We start from the raw sequence: 21,349 nt of genomic DNA on the forward strand, positions 1-21,349 counted from the left end.
CTGAGCTATATGGGTTTAAAGAAGAAAAAAAACACCAAGCCAAACCAGCCCACTCTCTGCCCCCCTCACACAGATGCGATGATGCTGGGCAAATCCCCCTCTTCTCATCCTCCCCTTCCACACACTCGTACAGTAGAAAAGCCCCCCACTTCACTGCCTGCAAATTCCCTTCTCCAACCCCAACCCCCCCAGGATCATCCCACTCTTCAACAGAAAGTTCCAAGCTGGAACCTCATGTCATCCCAGTCTGAACCAGAACAGGCCTTGGGTGGGCCATTTGCAGAGGCAGAAGGGTGGGGGGCGGTGCGTACGTCTTCCCTCAACCCCCACCCCACAACCCATTCCTTCCCCACTGGCTGTTTCCCCTCAAACTGGGCTTATCGCTGGTCCCGACGTGCAGCAGCGGAGAGAAAAACCAAGGGAAGAATCTCCGACGCAAACGCAGGACTCAGATCTCTGAATCTGCTTCATTAACATGTGGTCCTGGCCTAAAACGCATGGGCACGCACACACATGCGGCTCCTTTTCTAAGAGTTAGAATTCTTTTGCAAAATTTGCCTCATTAAACAAGGAAAGCGAGGTGAATCTAGTCATGAGACGCATGGCTTTTTACCTTCAAGCAAGTCTCTTGCCAATCCCGGCTCTGCCCCCGTTGAGCGGACAAAATCCGACAGGACGACGTCCATATCCAGGGTCATGTGATCATGAATTCCACACAGGTGGGCTGGAGCTGGCAGGACATCGATCTGGGCTTCCACTTCAGTCTGGAACAGGAAAAAGACAACCCATCTTATGACACGAACACCAAATTTCCAGGGGATCGGGTGTGTGTGTGTGGGAGACAGCCACAACTCGAAATGTCTTTACTCATCATTTTAAGGTGTGTTTGTGTCAGGGGATATTTTTGGACTAGATGTTCACTAAGTCAGAACTGCACACACATCATGTTCTCTATTCAGAAAAAAAGATCCCCTTAAAAACATAAAAAATGTATCATGCTGAACTATGGAAATGTGGCATATACATGTTGAAAACAAATACATGCAGCATTCGTTTTGTGCTGGTGATCCCACTTTTGTGAACCACCCTGGAAGCTCTACTGAAAGGTGGCAGCATATCAACATTTTCAGTAAATGAAGAACGAACAGCAGGATATTTTCTCAAGGGAGAAGAGAAATGAGCGATAACCAAGAGCTGGAGGTCGGCACAGCTGGGCACCTGTCGTGGGCCACATTCCAGAAGAGGGCCCAGCACAACCCCTGGAGTCAGACACACACACACACACACACAAGGCCTCGCTGCTGCACCTTCTTGATCTTGCTGCCCCCTTAGTGAGTGAGGAAGGGTCAGCAGCCCTCACTTGCCTTGCCCTTTGCTTCTAGGAGGGAGACTGACCAAGTGTACACTTGTCATCCAATAAAGGCCTACCTTTTTGCTCCAAGCATGTGTCTTTAAAATTTTATTGAAGGACCCCCAGCAAAAGAACCCAAGGAGAAATACAAAATTCTCCAACACCTTCAAGAGGGCTGCCATTTTCCCTCTGCACAAGCCACCCACAAAAGATGACAGGCAACATGAATGGGCAGCGCTGTCACTCCCTTGCGCCTGCACACTCCTTCAAGAACGTGGGCTCGCACCCGGGACCTGGATCCCGGAGTCAGGCATCACAAGTTCAGACTCAATGGAACAGAGGGCGGTGCCTTAGGCCAAGTCAGACCACCCACCCGTCCCAGTCCTGTCTATTTTGACTGCTGGTGGCTCTCCAGGTTTTAGGGCGGGGGTCTTCCCTTGCCTCCCTCTCTTGGGTGCTCCATTTAAAGGCCACGTTGCTGGACTCTACCTCCCACCAGTCAGCAGAGGGCCAATGGCAAAAGATGATGGGTGATGGAGTCCAGCAACATCCGGATGGCCAGAGCCCCCCCCCCCGCAGTAGGCGCAAGGTCTACAAGCAGCTGCTGTGAAACAGTGGTTGCAGATTAACACACATTTGCCTTTATTTTTGAGCACAGGCCTTGTTTGTTTGCTTGTCTGACAAAAACAGACGAAAGGCAGACTTGAACTCTCAGCTTCTTCTGGGCAGGGATAACACAGCTGGAATTATCTGAATGCTCTTCCAGAAAACTGACGCTAGGAAAAGCCAATTAAAACAAAAAAACAAAGAATGAGAGAGAGAGAGAGCGCACCACACATGCCCACGCCCAGTGAGAACATAAACTGTATCGCAATTCCTGTTTTCCCAGAATATGATCCTAAAAGCAAAGCTATAAATTATGTGGCAAAATGGTCCACCGCACGTAGATGGCAGCTCACCAGCTGCCCAGGCTGCCAGCAGCAAACTTGGAAGAGAGCTGTTTCTACAGCTGCCACCATTCATAACTTTCCAGCAAATGCCTTCAGGATCAGGGGCTACAAAGCATTTGAGAGTCCTGATCCATTAGGATCCAGCAGACAAGTGGAGAACCCGCTTCCAACTTGGGTAGAGTCAACACTCGTCTCCAGACGAATTTGGGATTCTCCAAGAACTGTGCCCACTTTCCAGGAAAAACACCTCTCTAGAAAACATCTCTCTGTGGCAGTTACTTTCCAGAGTTAGGAAGGTGGTTTTTTTTTGGGGGGGGGGGGAAGAGACACATAGGAGGGAAAAATACTGGGACATGCTTTATATGCAGCTTTGCACAGAGGTCTACAAAGATTAGCAACCCACCTGCCTGCATACAACTGCGTGACTCATTCGTACTACAAAGAAGGATGGACTCTCTCAACAGTGTTGCCTATTGGTGAACATTACTCGCCATAGGCAACCAGGCAAGCAGCTTCTTTCAAGCCTGAAAAACTGGATTCATCTGCTTAGAGATGCAGTCTGCCTCTCCTAGTTCTCTCCATTTTGCACAATGGTTTCTGCACCCCCACACCACCCACTGAAGATATCAAACCCGATATCAAACTGGCTGGTCCATCATAGCAGAGGTACAGTTAGGGTTGAGATATTAAGCATGTGCGGGATTTTTTGTGCCCCAAGCCTTAAAAAAAATATGGAATAGAAATGAGAATTCCAAGCAACTTGGCTTGACTGGTTTTGCTTTGTTTCTCTCCTCCCCCCCCCCCCGCAAAGCTTTTAACTCTCACCTCCAAGATGAGCTAGAGGGAAGAAGAAAAAATAGCCACAGTAGCGGAGCATGTTTTATGTCCGACACCAGCGGATAAGGCTGCAAAGGCCAAGCTGTGCTTTTTAACTAGGCCCCAACACAGTAGCGTTTTTGTATTGTTGGAGGGATTAGAAAGGGGGAAAAGGGGGGTGGGAAGAGAGAGAGTCGCTTCACAAGGAGTCTGCTGTGTCGGCCTTTGTCATGTAGGACCACTTGGACTCCTCTGCGCCCTGAATCAACAATACCACCTCAAAGCGGCTTGCCTGAAGAAAAAGAACAGGTCTTTTGAGGTTAATAAATGCCTTTTTGGGGAGGGAGGGGAACGTGATCCAGCCAAGACTTCCAGGACTGCATATCCAGTAACAGCCCAGGAAACGCAGCAAAACTGAAACACTTTTGGTTTTGTATATCTATACACATACACAGAGTATTATTTTTCCACTTTGATACTGCGTTTCTTTTTTGGTGGTGTTCTTTTTGCAAGAGATGAATGGTTAATGACAGCATATCAATTAGACCTGCTTGGGGGCTCTCAGAGGAGGCATCTTGGTTAGCCACTGTCAGAACAGGATGCTGGACTAATTGGCCTTTGGCCTGACCCAGCTGCCAAAGGGCTCTTCTCATTTCCTGGAACGGGCACCTTCTGTTGAAATGGAAGGACTCCAGCAGCAAGGGGAAGGGCCAAAGCCCAGTGGCAGAACATCTGCTTTGCGTGCAGAAGGTCCCAGGTTTAATCCCCAATGGCAGATCAGGCTCAGAGAAACTCCGTGCCTGAAACCCTGGAGAGCTGCTGCCGCTCAGTATAGGCAATATTGCGCTAAATGAACCAAGGGTCTTGATTCAGCATAAGGCAGCTTCTTAGGTTGCAGCCTGACTGGGCACAACAGTTTCCAGCTGAGGCTCAGCGAGGAATGTGCTTGCAATGTGACAACATCCTTCATAAAGATAGCCCAGTCATGTGTGCTCCGCCAACGCTCTCCCCACGACTCAGCAGGGTGCAAAACACAGCCCCTAAAGAAAAAGAAAGCCACTCAATATGCAAAACACCCCACCATTTTTGAACCGATCTGAATGAGGAGTAAGCAACAAGCTTTTCTGAGCCCTGCTACTAGGCTGGTAGATGTTTTCGTGCGTCTGAGATAGTACGTTTTGAATATTCAGGAGCGGGGCACCTTTGGCCTTCCGGATGTTGTCAGGCTACAGCTGCCATCAGACTTGATTACTGGGCCACACTGGCTGGGGTTGATGGGAGTTGTAGTTCAGCAATGTCTGGAAGGGGCCAAAGGTTCCCCACACCTGATGGGTCCTCTAGGCTTCCGCTCCTTAGTAAGTGACTCTGCTGCTCAAAAAGTGATTGCAATAAACCACCACAGTGCCTTAAATAAACTGCAGGTATTCGTATTCATTCCGACAAAATAGCCACTGCACAGGAGCATGTGCAAAGACACACAAAAAACCCCTGGGTGCATGGAACAGGGAACACAGCCTCTCATACTGCTAGAGCCCGGTGGGGTCACCTCGTGAAGCTAATTGCGAGACGATTCAGGGCAGACTAAAAGAAGTCTTCAGAAGCAAGTTAAGAGGAATGCTTGGTTGAATTTAAAAGATAAAACCTGACCCACAAGAGAGGGGGAAGAACCCCCCACCCCTCTTCAGACAAATATTTAATTATCACTGCCAGAAATGCTTGAAGAACTACCCACCCTCAGGAGGAGTCTCCTGCTCTGCATCTCTGCCAGACTCTCTGTTCTGAGCATGGTGCTCAGTCAGAAAGTCCAAAACAGGGACTCCTCCACAGACACAAAAAGCAGGCTCCTCCAAGAATGGATACCCTTACTGCAAGGGGAACAACTGGATCAACTACATCCGAGGTAGAGAAATGGGGGCACAATCCGGGTCAGCAAGAATCTTTATAATTACTTAATATATTTCTCATGGCAGATGCGTTTGGAAGCCAGTGCCTTAAAATTATGTCTGACCCAGGAAAAGCACAAGGCAGCTTATACACACACACACAGGACTGGACGGGGGAGGCACACGGAGGCCCCACTGCCTCCTGGAGTTCTGAATGCAACTCTGCTGCAATCTGGGATCAGGAAGTCTTGTCCCTCTGGCCTTTCCTGCCCACTGCCAAAGCTCATTCCGTCCACTGAGCATCCTTGCTTGGGCTGCCTACCAGGAAATGCCAGTATCCTACAGGGTACTTGTCTTACACTCTTCTCTCAAGATCACATAGCCAAACCACTGGGAAGGACACAGAGCCACAGCTGCAGCATGTTTTAAGGGGAGAATAAATTCTGCAGCCAGAAGAGCTGGAACCTGCGACATATAAACAATGCAAGCTTGCTCCGATTTCGCTTAATTGGTGGGATCTCACCCTACAATGCTAGAAATCCAACTTTCCCCACTGTTGCTGAGATTTCAGCAAGCATTACCTGCCACAAGCCTGTTTTGGCAGCCTTAAGTATTAGAAACTTGGCCAAAAAAGTTGGCCTCCATTTTTCTGATTTGGCTTAAAGTTTTCTTCTTACACCTACTCCTGGGTGTATTTCTCCCTTTCCCAAGATTGCTTAAAGCCCAAAAAACGTCAGACCACGGATTCCAAAACTGAGTTTCATCCAGATGGTCCGCAGCATGACTGTGAGGAATGACGGGCAGAGCGCCTGCTCCATCATTTTGCCCATGAGGTGAGCAAGACAGTCCAGGAGTGATGGGGGCACCTGGAAGGAGGAGAGAGGGTGAGCCGTGAAGTTAACGGGAGCCTAGAATTAAGAAGTTTAACCTTGATTCGTGGGGAATATATTTGTTAAATTGTATTTTATTGTTATTACTATTTTATTCAAACTGTAATACAATAAAGTACAATACCTTAAAAAATAAAAAAGCAATAAAAATACACACAAATCACACTTCTAGGACAGCTACAACAATTGCTCCAACAGGCAGAAAAGTAATTAGGTGGTCCGCCGGGACCCTCGGCAATTTTCAAGTGGTCTGCGGGGAAAAAAGTCTGGGAACCACTGCATTCGACATGAGGTGTGGGGCAGTCCCACTTGCTCCCCAAACACCTCAGATTTTCCAAGCCTCTCCTAGGAACAAATCTCACCATAAGGATGAAAAAAAGCAGATTTTTACCAAATGAAACAGGACCTCAAGAAGGTTATGAAAGTTTTAAATCCTCTGCATGACCCAAACAGCTGAGGCTGGCAGAACAAAGCTATACACTGGGATGCTCTCCCCCTATCCCGCCTCCCCAAGATTTGTCTCCCTAACCAAGAGGACTAGGAACTGTCTCTTTAAAAACAGAAATCCTCAAAAAGTCACATTCTGAAGTTTCTTTCCCTCTCTTACACACATACTCAGTTCCCATCAATATACACTAAGAAGCATTTAAGAAAGAGCAACATCTTTCAGCTATCTCCTTCACATCCATTATTTTAAACTCAACCATGCAGCTACCAATGATTCCAGCCTTTCATTTTAATCCACTCCATACTACATTCTAGATTTTGAAAACCAAAAATTGCAGCTCATAACAATCGGAAAAGATCAAGTTAAAATAGGCAACCTCTGACACCGACCAGAGAGGAGAGACAGAAAAAGAGAATTCAGGAAGCCGGCCTTCTAGAAATGGATTCAGTGCCAATGGAAGGAGCACAGCCAACCTTTGAGGAAGGACACAACAGTGCTGCTTCATTTAAGGTGATCAAAGAAAAGGAAAAGAGCAGTTAGCCACCAGTAATATTTTCCTTTAAATGTGTGTAACTACTTGCTCGAAAACCACAGCATGACCCTGAGCTGACAGGCACTCTCAGGAAGTTCAATGCCTCTCTGGCTGTGATGCAAACCTGCAAGTATGTGCGCACAAAACACCATGAGGACCTAACAGAGACACATGTTTGGTAGACCCTTATGCAACTTTGCTTGGGGGGCAGGGAGGAGAGAATCAGGGTCCTTTGCAGAAGCAAGCCACCAATTCAATTCCCACCCTCTGCAACAATCTTACTATTTCAGCAGGTAAGTTTGTTATTTATATTTACACACTGCAAACTGTCCAAAATGAAAAGAGGGGAGGGAGGAAGCAACTGTAAGGATCCTGGAGTAGGGTGGAGCAAAAACATGTGGTGTGCATGATGGTAATTATTTTAGCGATTTCTATATCGCAAACTTATATCTATGCGGTATACAAAGTCTCAAAAATTAGTATTTATCCAGTGTTTTTGACTGTCCAAAGCAGTTTCCGTACCTTACCTCATCATCTGTACATCAGCCTTGAAAGGTAGGCTAACATTATCCTCCCCATGACCCAATATGAAGACCAAGACCAAGAGACAGTGGCTTGCCCAAAGGCCACCTAATCAGTTCGTGTCAGAAATGAGATTCAATCCAAGGTCTTCCCAGATTGTAGCTCCAGCTCTCAGCCACTTCCTTCGGACCCCAAAATGATGGCAAGACAGAAACTCCTCCACCAAATTGTCATTATTATGCTGCGCATTTCTGTTCCTCCTCTGCTTTCAGATTAAGAGCCAAACCAATGAGTAAGAAATGTCATGTGGAACAGTCCTGCTTGGGCTGTACCACGGTAGAATCTAGAGGGGAGAAATTCGCCTTGCTCTGATGTAACTAGACAGTTCGCTGTCCCATAAAGCCCCTTCGGCAAGTCCCTCAACACATCCATCACACAAACACAATTCCCATCACATTCTGGTGGCTCCTGTAACAAGGCTGCATGCGCAGCCCTTCCACGTTCATGCGCAAGAACTCACAAAAGCTCAAACTGACACCCTGATTATAAATAGCTTCATTTAGTCAGGTCTTTGAGGTGCTTTGTCATATTGAGAGAGAAGATGAGTGTGTGCCAGAATACCTAGCTCACGGGGACAACATGTTGTGTCAAACACCTCATAAGGACTAATTACATCAAGCCCCTTAGATACAGAAGCAAAAGCAAGTGTGTCCTGTGTCTGCTTTCAAAGACAGGGACACTGAGGCAGCACAGAAGAGCCACCCTACAAGCATGAGGCATGAACAATCAAGTATGACGTACAAAAAACTATTTCTGGGATTACAAGTTCATGATTCTTACCTCCCTTCTGGGAAAGGGCTGTAGGCTCAGGGGCAGAGGATTTGCTTTGTCTGCAGGTCCCAAATTCAATCCCTGGCACCTCCAGAGGTAGGACCAGGAATGTCCTATGCCTGAAAGCCTGGAGAGCCGCTGCCAGTCAGTGTAGGCAATACTGAACTGGAGGGACCAAGGGTCTGACTCTGTACAAGGTGGCTTGTTACGTCACAGTATGGCTAGGTACAAAACGTTTAAGCCAATGCCCGCTTTATGCACATGGCAGAATGGGTCTTCTGTCCACAATCAAAGAAAAAGATTTCACTGCCCTTCACCAAATACAACCGGGAAAGGACAGAGTTAAGGTACAATGTAAAATTTTAAATTATATAAACACAATTTTTAGTTTTCCATAAAATAAAATGAACAGTGTGAATAAATGAAGGGAAGGCGCTTCTGTGACCCACTTATAGATTACTGCCAGTTAAAAATGAGTGCCCCTAAAAACATAACAGCTAGACAGGTTTCAACGTTTTTGCCTTCCTCAGTGGCCAGATATTGAGTCCTTCTGCTTCTCTAGAAAAAAATTCAAAAGTGGAATTCCACTATGGATGTCCAGACAGTTCTCAAAAATCAATCCCATCCAGAATGCCAGTCATTTGAATTGTTGTTTTGTATGGTTTCAAATGTTTATTGTTCGGTGGGTTTTTGTTTCTTATCTCTGATGTATTTTAAATGCTTTGAAAAACTGTAAATCGCTTTGAGGCAAAACTTTTTGTAGTAAGTGACAAACAATAATAATTTTATGTTGCTGTACAACACCCTGATGTTTTGCAAGAACCTGATATTTTGTATGTAAGAAATACAAATCAATGAATTCCTTGGAACGCCCCACGCTGGGAACAGTAAAAAGGGGGACTGTTTTATCGTAATAAAGAAATATGTGCCATTTCTCATCAGCAATCCTGCTGGTTTTATGTGCATGCAAAACAATTAACACACAAGAGGGCATATCACACTAAGATTTCTTTCAGCTGAGCAGCAGCTACCATTCAGCCACACCACAAGCGAGTTTTCCTGGATGCAAGGGTGGCTGCACGTGGAATTCCAGCTGCCCTAACCTCAGCAACAAAAAAGCAGTAATGCTCATACACATTATTCGACATAAACCTGCCCGTTGCCACATGATTCATGGGTCACATTTCACGATATCACACAAGGTGGAGAAGACAGCAGGCTTTTTCCTACATGTCCCCCAACCTCCAAATCACTACTCATTGCCATTTATTCTGTGTCATATTTAAAAAGAAGAGACACATGCACACTAGGAGTTGGGAAGAGGGCTCAAAACAGCCCTAATCATGTACCATTAGGGGAAAAAAAGAGTTGTACTGCTCCTTTTCAAAAGAGAAGTTAAGAACTTGCTGGCTTAAGAGAACATAAAAACATACGAAGAGCCTGGCTGCTGGATCAGGCCAAACGCCCTTTGAGTTCAAAATCCTGTATCCCACAGTGGTACACCAGATGACTATGGGAAGCTCACAAGCACGGCCTGAGTGCAACAGCAGTACCCCTCCTACTTGCGATCCCCATCAACTGGCATTCAGAGGCACAGTGGAGACCGAATGCAGCCGCAGTGGCTAGTAGCCACTGACAACCTTATTCTCCACCATGAATTTGCCTCATCCCCTTTCAAGGACTTCCACGTTCGTAGCCACCACTGTCTCTTTTGGTAGCAAACTCCTTAACTATGCACTCTGAGCAAAGTAGTGCTTTCAACTTCATTAGATGATGCCGCTAGGATCTGACATTGCAAGAGAGGGAGAAAAACATCTCCCTGCCTGATTCCTCTACACCAGCCTTTCCCAACCAGTGTGCCTCCAGATGTTGTTGGACCACAACTCCTATCTTCCCTGACCATTGGCAATGCTGGCTGAGGCTGATGGGAGTTGTGCTCCAACAACATCTGGAGGCACACTGGTTGGGAAAGGCTGCTCTACACCATGCAAGCTTTTAGAGACCTCCATCATGACCTCCACCTCACTTTTACTTGTCTTGTTTTCCAAACTAAAACGTTATAATTTTCCTTGTAGGGGAGTTGCTCCAGCCCCCCACCCTGATCATTTTAGTTGCAGCCTTCTGCTCCTTTTCCAGATCAACAGTATCCTTTATAATAAAAAAGAAGGTGCAACAACCAGAACAGTACACAGTATTTCAAAAGTTGCGGTCTCTCCATGGATTTTTATGGTCCACTGCAGAACAAAATTTGTGGGCGATGTCCAGCCAAGTCTATGGGGGACTGGGCAGCATCCAACGAGGAGCAGAAAAAGGAGATGTAAGAACTGCCCTGTTGGGTTAAACCAAGGCCCGTTGAATCCGGGAGTCTCTCAACAACCTCCAGCCAGAAACTCCTGGAAAGCCCAAATAGGCCTTCCCTTGTCCCCAGCAATTGATATTCAGAGGTAGACTGCCTCACAACATGGAGGGTCCATTTAGCTCCCATGCCTGATAACTGTTGAAAGGGTTCTCCTCCTCCATGAACTTGCCTAATCCTTTTTAAAAAGAAAAAAGCACTAATTGCTAATTATGTCTTCTTAACAAGTTGGTACAGCACTGAACAGGTCTCATAATGTATTCACAAACCACTGTAATCCTACTGACACCTCAACTGTCAAGTGAATTTAAACACCTATAGAAAAACAAAATTTCCATCAGAAAAAGCAAAGCTGTATGATGCCCTACAGAGAATGATCCCATTTAGCATGGTGGTTTTACTCACATTTAGTAAACAAAACTGAAAACCTTTGAAGCTGCCAGACTTGCGTAATATTCATTTGCAACTGGCATATCTGATGAATTTACGAAATGGGATTCCCCACCCCCCCACAAAAAAATAAATTCTAATCCCACATCACTTTTGGTAATTCTTGTGGACTTAATTGCAAAGCTGAATGACTCCCCTCCCCACTTCAGGACTTTTGAACATCTTGCAGGGCTGGCACCAAGGGTGGCCAGGTTGGGCCCTGGCCGAGAGCCCTGCAGCCCACAGGGGCCCCTGAAGGGCCCCTTGTTAGGGTGGGGGAGTAGCACTTCCATTCTGCGATCCACAGCAGGATCCCTGCAGTGGATCACAGGGAGGGAGCTTTCAGGCCACCCATCCGTTTGCTCACTCCACCTACCTCTCTCTCCTGTCTTCTGAGGCTGCGCACACTGCATGCATAGGGTTGCCATCAACCAAGATGGCAGCGGGGGCTTTTTTAAAGGGCTGATGCTCCTACCACCATCTTGGCTGATGGCAGGTATGTGCGCACGTGTGTGTGTAGTGTACCGTGCATGCATGTCATCAACCAAGATGGCGGCAGGGACATCAGCCCCTTAGAAAAGACTGCTGCCATCTTGGTTGACGGCAGCCCTGTGCACGCAGCCTGTGCAAGCAAGAGGAGACAAGAGAGAAGTAGGTGAAACAGGCAGGAGCCACGCACCTGGGGCAAGCTGGTGCACAAGGGCCCAGTCATGACAGGCACCGGCACTGTCCTCTTGGCACGGCGGATGCAAGTTCCCTGGCTGTTCCCTTATTGCTTTCTCTGGAGACTTACAAAAGAAAGTTGTAGCTATCTCAACACTCCTGCGCACGGAGGAGGCTGCTGTCACACAGGAGACTGTCCAGTCTATGTGACCATCTCTTCTGCTCAGGAGGACTAGAAAGAGTCCCTCTCTCTCCTTTCACAGCCACATGCACAGACTCAGTGTGGAGGAAAGCTCCCGGTGGATTGGAACTGAGGAGCAAGTTACTGCATGTCAAGGGTACTGACCAAGGAGGTGGATCTATGGTTCAAGTAGTTAACATGACGCCCTCCAGATGTTGCTGAATTTGAACTCCCAGCAGCTGGTGTAGTCAGGGAAGAGGACGGGTGTTGCAATCCAGCAACATCTTGAGGGGACCACGTTGGCTACCCTGAGGTAGCTGTAACGAGGGATGGAAAGATCAGCCCAGTTCAGTTCTCCTCTTTCTCATTTTTCCCCAACCTGAAATTCAGTTCCCTACATTTTGCAGCAATCTGCAGATTTTTTTTTTTAATCCTCATGAAAATTCTTCAGCATTTTAGTTTCTCCTAACGCACACTCATTTGTAAGCAGTTTTGACTAAGGTACAGACTAAGGTAAGATTTTTGCAAGCTATTTCTCCTAATGTAATGCATATTTCTATAATATTTTCACCAATATATTCATTCTGTGCACACTCTCCCTTAATGTATGCATTTTTATAAACATTGGTTGGAAGACTGCATCACAACATTCAGACACATGCACATTTTGAAGGATGGCTGTTTCAGCTCTCACATTGTTTCAGAAAGTGTGAATCTGATAGATTTGGCTTTAAAGGAGAACTTAATCAAATCTCTCCACCAGCCCTAGGTGGAATTGCCTGCAGGGCAGAAGGAGGGGGCGATATTCTGGACCCATTCCTTCCAAAGCCTGTGTCAATCCTCACCTTCCACCCCATAGTGAAAAGATGAGGGAAATGGAGGAGGAAGGCCTTGTTTCCACAAGTCCATCAAGAAGCCACTACCAGAAAATTAACACTGTGGCTTGTGGCTCACAAAAAGCCCAGACACAACAGTACCTTCAAATGCAAATAAAAGACACCAAATGGACCACAGTGCAAAATAAACATCCTAGTGTGGCAGATTTACAATGTCTTTAAACCAGCTCAGGTACTGTCAGAGGAGGCGAGAACGTGGCAGCTCAGTGCTACACCTGTTTCTCTCCAGGAGGAAGCGTTCAGGGTGGTTTCCTCTCAAGCATGCACGTGGCTGCAGCCTCAGGATTGCAGGCCACTGCAAAAGCATTGCAAAAAGTTTGCTTTGAAAAGGAAAAAGGAGGGGCAAAAAAAGACTATAATAAGGATGACGACAACAACAGTCAAGGAAGGAGGTTCCAAACACACATCCAACCCAAATGCCCACATGGTTCAGCCATTTGTAAACACCAGTTCACTCATTAGAAAAAGTCCCCAGCCAATTTGCTCCAATTTAACCTGTTCAAAATAGACTCACACACACACACACACACACACACACACACACCCCAGTCTCTTCAAGGCACTGCAAAGTCTTCACACTCTCTCCACTTTGCACCCATAACACAATTCCAGCTCACATCTTTACCCTGGCCTTCAGCACTTGAGATGCATGTTTTTAGGACCTACCCTATTCCTGTGAATGTAATGTGTTTTAATCTCTTTTTAATACTGTATTTTAAATTTCTGTAAACCATCCTGGGACCTACTGGTGAAGCTCAGGCAATAATAATAATAATAATAATAATAATAATAATAATAATAATAATAACAGCAACAACAACAACAACAACAACAACATCGTCCACAGGGAAAACCTGAAAACACCAGCATTTGGTTGGTGTGTTTTACGAGACCCTTTGGGATTACACGGCTGGCTGTTAAACAGCCTCAGAGAGCAAAAGAGGTGGCAGAGAGAAAGGCTGATGTTGTCAAGCAGGAGACTGAGAATTCAGCTGTCTGTTTCCCTATATTACTATTATTTTGACGTCTTACCCACCCTTCATTATAAGGTCCCAAGGTGGGTAACAGCAATTTTAAAACATAGTATTAAAAACAGTTTAGAACAAACTACTCCTGTGCAGTCTGGCACAAGAGCAGTGGGAATCTCAAATCCCTTGCCTTGCCCTTGGTGACATACCCTTGGTATGTAGGCTGTTGCAACCAGAGACAAAGAAACAGAATGGGACACCCTACAGAGTTGGCGCTGGAGCGGGGTGATGCTGTCTGCCACAGGGGCCAACCCAGGGCCAGTTTTGAAGGGCGATGGGGATCCTGAGCAAAGCATCCTCCGACTGGCCAGTGGGCCCTGGCAGGCTTAACAGCCATTCTTATGAAATGATAAAAATGTATTTACATACGCCCAGTCTTGTCTGAAAAAACAGCTCCAAGCCACTGAACAATACGAATTCAGTGACAACAAACATAACACACAGAGACACGCCTCAGCACTATCACAGACTTTTAAAAAATGTATTTATCAAGGCATTCCTAAGCTACACTCCTCACTGTCAAGCAGCACCCAAAGCAGCATGTGAATTGGAACAAAAACCGAACTCAAAACAACAGTAAAACCCCGCTGAAATGCCTGGCCAGCTCCCTCCCCAGCAGCGCCGGAGCAGGTTGAAGCGCATCCATCTTGGGCTGCCAAGGCTTCCCAAAGCTCTTACTGGGGAGGGGTGGCGGTCTTTCAGATACTTTTATCAACTGTATGTACAAATGTGACAATATCGCAATGTGTTTTTGTTTATGCCAATGTCACTCTCAGTAAGGTTGATCTGTTTTATAACTAAAGATGTGTTTATTTTAAGGAAATTAATACATTTTATATCTTGATTTTCATTGGGACTACTACCGAACTTTCCCTGAAAGTTGGGGTGTTGGTTTTCTCCCTGGTATGGTCTACAGACTAAGGCAATGAACGTTATTTTGTTCTATTCTATTTTATGTTTTTAAATACACTGAAGGTCACTTGGAGACCCCTGTGTAACACGCAACTAACAAATCCAATAAATAGCAGTAATAGAAGCACTAATAATACTTTTACTTCCTGATGCAAGACGTAGGGAGCTGCCTCATACAAAGCCAGACTACTGGTCCATCTAAGCTTGCTATTGTCTTCGCTGACTGGCAGAGTTTTAGAGAGAGGAGCCTCTCCAAGCCCTCCCCGGAGATGCCCTTGGAGATTATGCTTTAAATTGGATTCCTGCATTGAGCAGGGGGTTGGACTCAGTGGCCTTATAGGCCCCTTCCAACTCTTACTATTCTATGATTCTATGAACCTGGGACCTTCTGCATGCAAAGCAGATGCTCTGCCACACAGCTACAGTCCTCGACCTACATAAAATCAAGTTCCAGTCCTCATGATCCCGAATAAAGCGCTGATTTAAATACTGAGAGAGTGAGATGCCTCGAACAGTGACCAGTGGTCTCTCCCAGCCCTACCCGGAGATGCTGCCACGGATTGAACCCGAGCCCTTCTGCATGCAAAGCAGGTGCTCCTCACTGAGCTACTGCCCTTCCTCCTTAAACAAAGAGAAGGCAAGTAGCTTCTTGGGTTGGTGGACGTTTCCAGGCCATCAATGTGCTGCGGGTTACTAACACAGATACGGGCTGGGTGGTAGGCGCAGGCTAAGCAAGCAAAATATATTATGGCCTAGTGACTTTGAAGGGCTTATCATCACATACACAGGATCTCAGGGCACCAGAGACTTTGCAGAGCCTCACAGGAAAACCAGACCGGCTCCATCCAGAGGCCATCTTGTCCAGCAGCAGACTGGTGACTCACCGTTACCCCCGGGAAGTTTGCAACATAAAGGCAACGGTCTCCCCAGCCTCTGGTATACTGTCTCTGAAGACGGAGGAGGCTCCATTTAACTTAACCTTGCAAAAAAGCTTTCCCCCTCTTTGTTCTTCCTGAAAGGCAACACCAAGCAGTGAAGTTCTTTACAAGTTAGGTGCCACGGCTAACAAGTGTCAACAGACTTCAAACACAAAACAAAAAGTCTGTTTCCAGCTGCTAGGAAATGTTGAACAGCGTTTCCTAGCCCCATAGCCACATCACACTATTTCCAAGAGAATACATACAAAAACTTTTAAAGATCTTTTCTGGAGGGGGGGTCCTACTGCAAATCTTGGGGATTCCAATGAAATCCTTATTTCCAACTGCATCATCCAAGCCTGGAAGCTCTTTAAACCACCACCACCCACCACTCCCCAGGTTTATTCTGATTCTTCGGACTGTGGTGTTGAGGCGATCATACCTTCCTCTCTTGGCCTCTTAGAAGCCTCGGGTGGGAGGGAGCCAGTCTCTCCCACTCCAGTTTATCTCTACCATTACACCAACCACAAAGCCGACTCTGAAGAAGCAACACAATCAAAGGATCAGTTTGGTGCCCCTTTTCCCCCCAAGCCTTAACGTCAGACTGAATCAATACATATTGAAGGGGAAAGGAGATCAGATGCTGCCAAGTGGTGGGGGGCACACAGAAGGTTAGTCCAAAGCTTGGCAGGATAAGGCCTTGGGCAGGAGGCTAGAGCAGATATTTGGGACAGTCAGGATTGGGCCTGGAAACCGAGGAGCAGGTGGACCAAGGCAGGAATGCATGCAGCAGCAAGCACAAGGGACTGGAAGGTAAACAGGCAGACAAAAGGCTAAGAGAGCCGCCCCGCCTCCAAAAACAAATCAGACAGCTCAGCTGCTCCAGCAAATACCAACTGACCCACAGAGATGGGGGGGAAGAGCTGCAGGGGTCCAGAGACCCACACTAGTAGCTCCCAACTGAAAACAGCCATGCTGCAAAATAGGAAGCTGCTTATCCAAGTCAGACCACTGGTCCACCTAGTTCAGTACTGCATGCCTGTCTAGCAGCGGGTCTCCAGGCAGGGGATCTTTACCAGCCTTACCTGGAGGTGCCCTTGGGGATTGCTCTCGGGTCCTTCTTGGGTGCAAAACTTGCTGGGGATTGAACCTGCAACTTTCTGGGGGGGGAGGGGGAGAGGGGGGGAGGCATGTATAAGACAAGAGTCACATCGACCACATGTTGGCCATCAACTGAATGCAGGTTACTTTCCATCAGGTATGTAGGACACACGAAGATTCGAGAGGAACTGCAAAAGTGGCTCCAACTGTGTCTTCATCTTGCATACTAGGGAAGGATCATATTGCCCAGTGGCAGAGCAATTTTTTTTCTTTGCAAATGGTCCCAGGTTCAGTACCTGGAACCTCCAGCTTGGAGATCCTTGTATTTAGGCACTAGCCACAGGCGAGAAGAAACTGCAGACTGGCAAGTGTGTGAAATTCCACGCAGGTACGCGGAACAGGGACAGAGCTCTCCATCCCCCCTCTGCCAGCCCCCAGTAGACAAGGTCAGATGTTTGCAAGGTAGTCCACTGGGTGTGGGGAATCTTCGGCCCTCCAGATGTTGCTGAACATCAACTCCCATCAGCCCCAGCAAACCCGGCCAACGGCCAGGGTTGATGGGAGTTGTAGTTCTGCAATATCTGGAGGGCCGAAGGCTCCCCCCGCCGGTAGCACACTGTGAGGACTTGTTTACAAGGCCCTGGTAGGGCTTAGAAAGACTCCTGTCCAAAACCCGAGAGAGCCACTGCTAGTCAGGGCAGCCTTTTCTGAGCTAGATAGATCAGTGGTCCACTCAGTCCGGAGTTGCAGCCACTTTGGCCAAAGCCTTCTCCTGAGAATGGGCTTTCTTTGGACGGGCGTGTTCCTCACAAAGGAACAGGGCTTGGTTGTGGCAGGCACTTACCTGCCAAAGGCATGGAAATCTGGCCGGCCAAGCCCTGAGATTGCGTCACTTGACGTTAGTCACATCCATCAGAATCAAAGTCTGTGGGCATATCACTGCAAGAGGTGAGGTGAACAACGTATTCCTTGCTGATGGCAGCTTTTAAGAACCAGCACCCAGGAAGGCAGGGATGGGCCAGGCATCTTATTGTGCACAGGGAGGCCAGCTGCCCAAGTGGAGGGATTCAGGGCTCCATTACAGAGTGAAAAATACTTAAGTAAATTATTTTAACTTTGCCAGTAGAAAGGAGGAGGGGGAACATGGATTTTCCTGTCCCCAGTTCCACAGTACATTAAAACACAGAAAGCTGTCTTATACCAAGTCAGACCATTGGTCATCTAGCTCAAATATGGTCTACATTGGCTGGCAGCAACTCTCCAGGGTTTCAGGCAAAGGGACATTCCCAGCCCTATCTGGAGATGCTGGGGACTGAACCTGGGGCCTTTTGCATGCAAGGCAGACACTCTACCCACCAAGCTCTGGATCTTCCCTTAGAAATACCTGTAAGATCCTAGCCCTCATGGTTCTGAATAAAGGGATGACACAAACAGAAACACAGGAAGCTGCCTACTATGAAGTTAGACCATTGGTCCACCTAGCTCATTATTGTCTACACTGACTGGGTGGCTCTCCAGTTACCCTACCACTGAGCTACAGCCCTTAGCTAAACAGTCCTGCGGGGGGGGGGGGTTCTGCACATCAGCAGAACTGGCGCAAATGCTTCTCTTGCATAAACCGCTCAACAGTGGACATTTTTTAAAATCAGATGCCCAGGGGAGGCATTTGCCCAAATGCAGCAACTGGCCAAGGTCATAGAGAAGAGTTTGTAAAAACAAGAACAAAAACCATCTAGCATCAAAACTCACAAGGAACAAGAGCCTGCTTCACCCCACCCCAAATACACACACACACACGTCTAGACCCTATGACCTGGAGAACAACCAGCCTGGCAAGGCAGCCACAAGGACTCAACTGCCACCAAAATCACTGCTGCCTGTCACTGCAACTGCATGGTTCACACATGACACTCATCTCCATGAGCCAGACCCATGGAGAAGGCCAGGAACAGATGTGTAGTCAGAAAGCATTCTGCACGAGTCAGCCCAGAGACTGGCACCTTCCACCAGACGTTTCATATGGGTAGGTATTTGCATCCTGAATACAGGAAAGGTTAGAACCCAGGAACAGTAGCTACCCGATCCCAACACACACATGTCCAGTGCAGGATCCACCCCCTGGACACTTAACCACTAGAGTACCAGACCACACTTGCTGCACTGCAAACTGAGTGATGAAAGAACTCATGGATCACACCACGGGTGCCTCCAGGGAAAGACCAAATTGTGCAATCCCCCATGGCTGGAAACGCAACATAAAACCTGCCTTAAAGCACCCCTGGAAACAGAGCAAAGGGAAGACAACAACCGACACTCAATTGCCAATATCTCTTCCAGACATAGGTGGCTACTAGCGCATCACAAGAAACAATTCCACCCCCTCCCCAAAGCAGGATGTTGCACCCAACAAGAATGATCAGGATGGACTTCTGGTCCGAAGATTACTTAGGAAGCTGCGCCAGAAATCAAAGATGTATTCTGAAGACCTGCCACCCAAAAAACACTGGTGAAGAAGAATTGGCCTGAAGCAAGGTGAGTGCTTCTCAAGCAGGGATGGGTCAGTCACAGAATGCTGATGAACAGAAAAGCTGCTCTGTAGGAAACAAAAGGTTGGTTGGGCTGTAGGGGAGGCAGGAATTTCATGCAGCTCTTAAAGCAGCCCTCACCAGCCTGGTGTCCTCTAGCTGTTTTGGACTACAACTCCCATCAGCGCTGAAGGCCTCCTTAAGGGAAGGAGAGGCAATAGACTAGCGATAGGAACAGAGGTGAAGTTGGGAGAGGGTCCCACAGGAACTATGAGTCCAAAAGAAGAGGGATGGCCTCAAATGGATTTGTTAACTGGCCAGATCTTGGGCTACAAGCTTCTTATGTACATAGCACGTTTCACACAGTGCAGTACTCATAAACTTTGTCGCCTGCCTTCACAATAAGCCTGGTAAGGATAGGTGATGCACTCCCATTTTTCAGGGACCTACTGCACACACCCTGGGGCCTGCTGCATGCAAAGCAGCTCCTCTACCTCTTATCTATAGTCCTTATTTATTTATTTATTTATTTATTTATTATTTATTATTTATTTATTTATTAAATTTATATACCGCCCGACTAGCAATAGCTCTCTGGGCGGTGAACATAAAATAGCATAAAAATACAATGAATAACAAAATAATACTAAAATACAATCATCAATCCAATACAATAAACATTTTAAAAAGTAGATCAGTGTAACTTAAAATGCTTCAGAGAATAGGAAGGTTTTGACCTGGCGCCGGAAGGAGAGCAGAGTCGGCGCCAGGCGTACTTCCTCAGGGAGACTGTTCCATAGTTCGGGGGCCACCACTGAGAAGGCCCTAGATCTTGTCATCACCCTCCGGGCCTCCCTGTGAGTTGGAACCCGGAGGAGGGCCTTCGTAGCAGGGCCGGTTCATATCGGAAGAGGCGTTCCGCAAGGTATCGTGGTCCCGCACCATATAAGGCTTTATAGGTTAATACCAACACTTTGAATCTAGCCCGGAAACATATTGGCAACCAGTGCAAGCTGGCCAGAACAGGTGTTATATGCTCAGACCGCTTGGTCCTTGTCAGCAATCTGGCCGCCGCATTTTGCACTAGTTGTAGCTTCCGAACTGTCTTCAAAGGTAGCCCTACGTAAAGCGCATTACAGTAATCCAAACGTGAGGTTACCAGAGCATGTACCACTGATGTAAGGTCCTCTTTACTCAAATAGGGACGTAGCTGGGCTACCAACCGAAGTTGGTAAAACGCATTCCTAACCACCGAGGCTACTTGAGCCTCAAGTGAGAGGGAAGAGTCTAAAAAGACTCCCAGACTACGAACCCGGTCCTTTAGGGGGAGTGTAACCCCATCCAGGACAGGGTATATATCCACCATCCGATCAGAGAACCCGTCCACCAACAGCATCTCAGTCTTGTCTGGACTGAGCTTCAGTTTGTTAACTCTCATCCAGTCCATTGTCGTGGCCAGGCAACGGTTCAGCAAATCGACAGCCTCACCTGAAGAGGATGAAAAGGAGAAGTAGAGCTGCGTGTCATCAGCATACTGATGACAACGCACTCCAAAACTCCAGATGACCTCTCCCAACAGCTTCATGTAGATATTAAAAAGCAGGGGTTTTAAGCAGGGACCAAAGAGAGTCCTTCCCCTTAAAACAAAGCAAGATTCCAGTCCTCATGGTTCTGAATGGGCTACTTTAAATAGGAACACAGGAAACAAGTCAGACCACTGATCCATCTAGCTCAGTACTGTCTACACTGACTGGCAGGGCTCTTCAGGGTTTCAGGCAGGGAGTCTCTTTCAGCCCTACCTGGAGTTGTCTTCAGGGATCAAACCTGGTACCTTCTGCATGCAAAGCAAATGCTCTACCACTAAGTTATAGCCCCGCCCCAAGCTAAAAAGTGGGACTTCTCCGGTGTTCCTATAGCTCCACAGGGATCTGAACCCTGCTTTCCCCTATCCAACGCCCAGCATTCCAGTCACTGGATAACAGAGAAAGTTATTATATTATACTTATTATATGAAGCATGCCAACCAAGAGTTACTCCAGGAAGAGTAAAGAAACCAGGCCAGGAATCCTGTAACGTCTGCTCCTGTTACCCGCTCAATTACAAATACGAAGGGATGAC

At 47.1% G+C, this 21,349-nt stretch overlaps 1 protein-coding gene across 4 annotated transcripts in view; it reads right to left on the reverse strand.

Annotated features, from left to right (window-relative positions):
* The window catches only part of OTUD7B (OTU deubiquitinase 7B), a 46,284-nt gene that overhangs the window by 19,206 nt on the left and 5,729 nt on the right, over positions 1-21,349 (reverse strand). For all 4 annotated transcript variants that reach the window (XR_009759993.1, XM_061606033.1, XM_061606034.1 and 1 more), the window contains exon 2: positions 614-764. Coding sequence is in view for 3 of the 4 variants with exons in the window: in XM_061606033.1 (XP_061462017.1) it covers positions 614-698 (85 nt within the window). In the remaining variant the exon portion in view is untranslated. The remainder of the gene's footprint in view (positions 1-613; positions 765-21,349) is intronic.

Source organism: Rhineura floridana, chromosome 22 (assembly GCF_030035675.1).
Source record: "Rhineura floridana isolate rRhiFlo1 chromosome 22, rRhiFlo1.hap2, whole genome shotgun sequence".
NCBI lineage: Eukaryota > Metazoa > Chordata > Lepidosauria > Squamata > Rhineuridae > Rhineura > Rhineura floridana.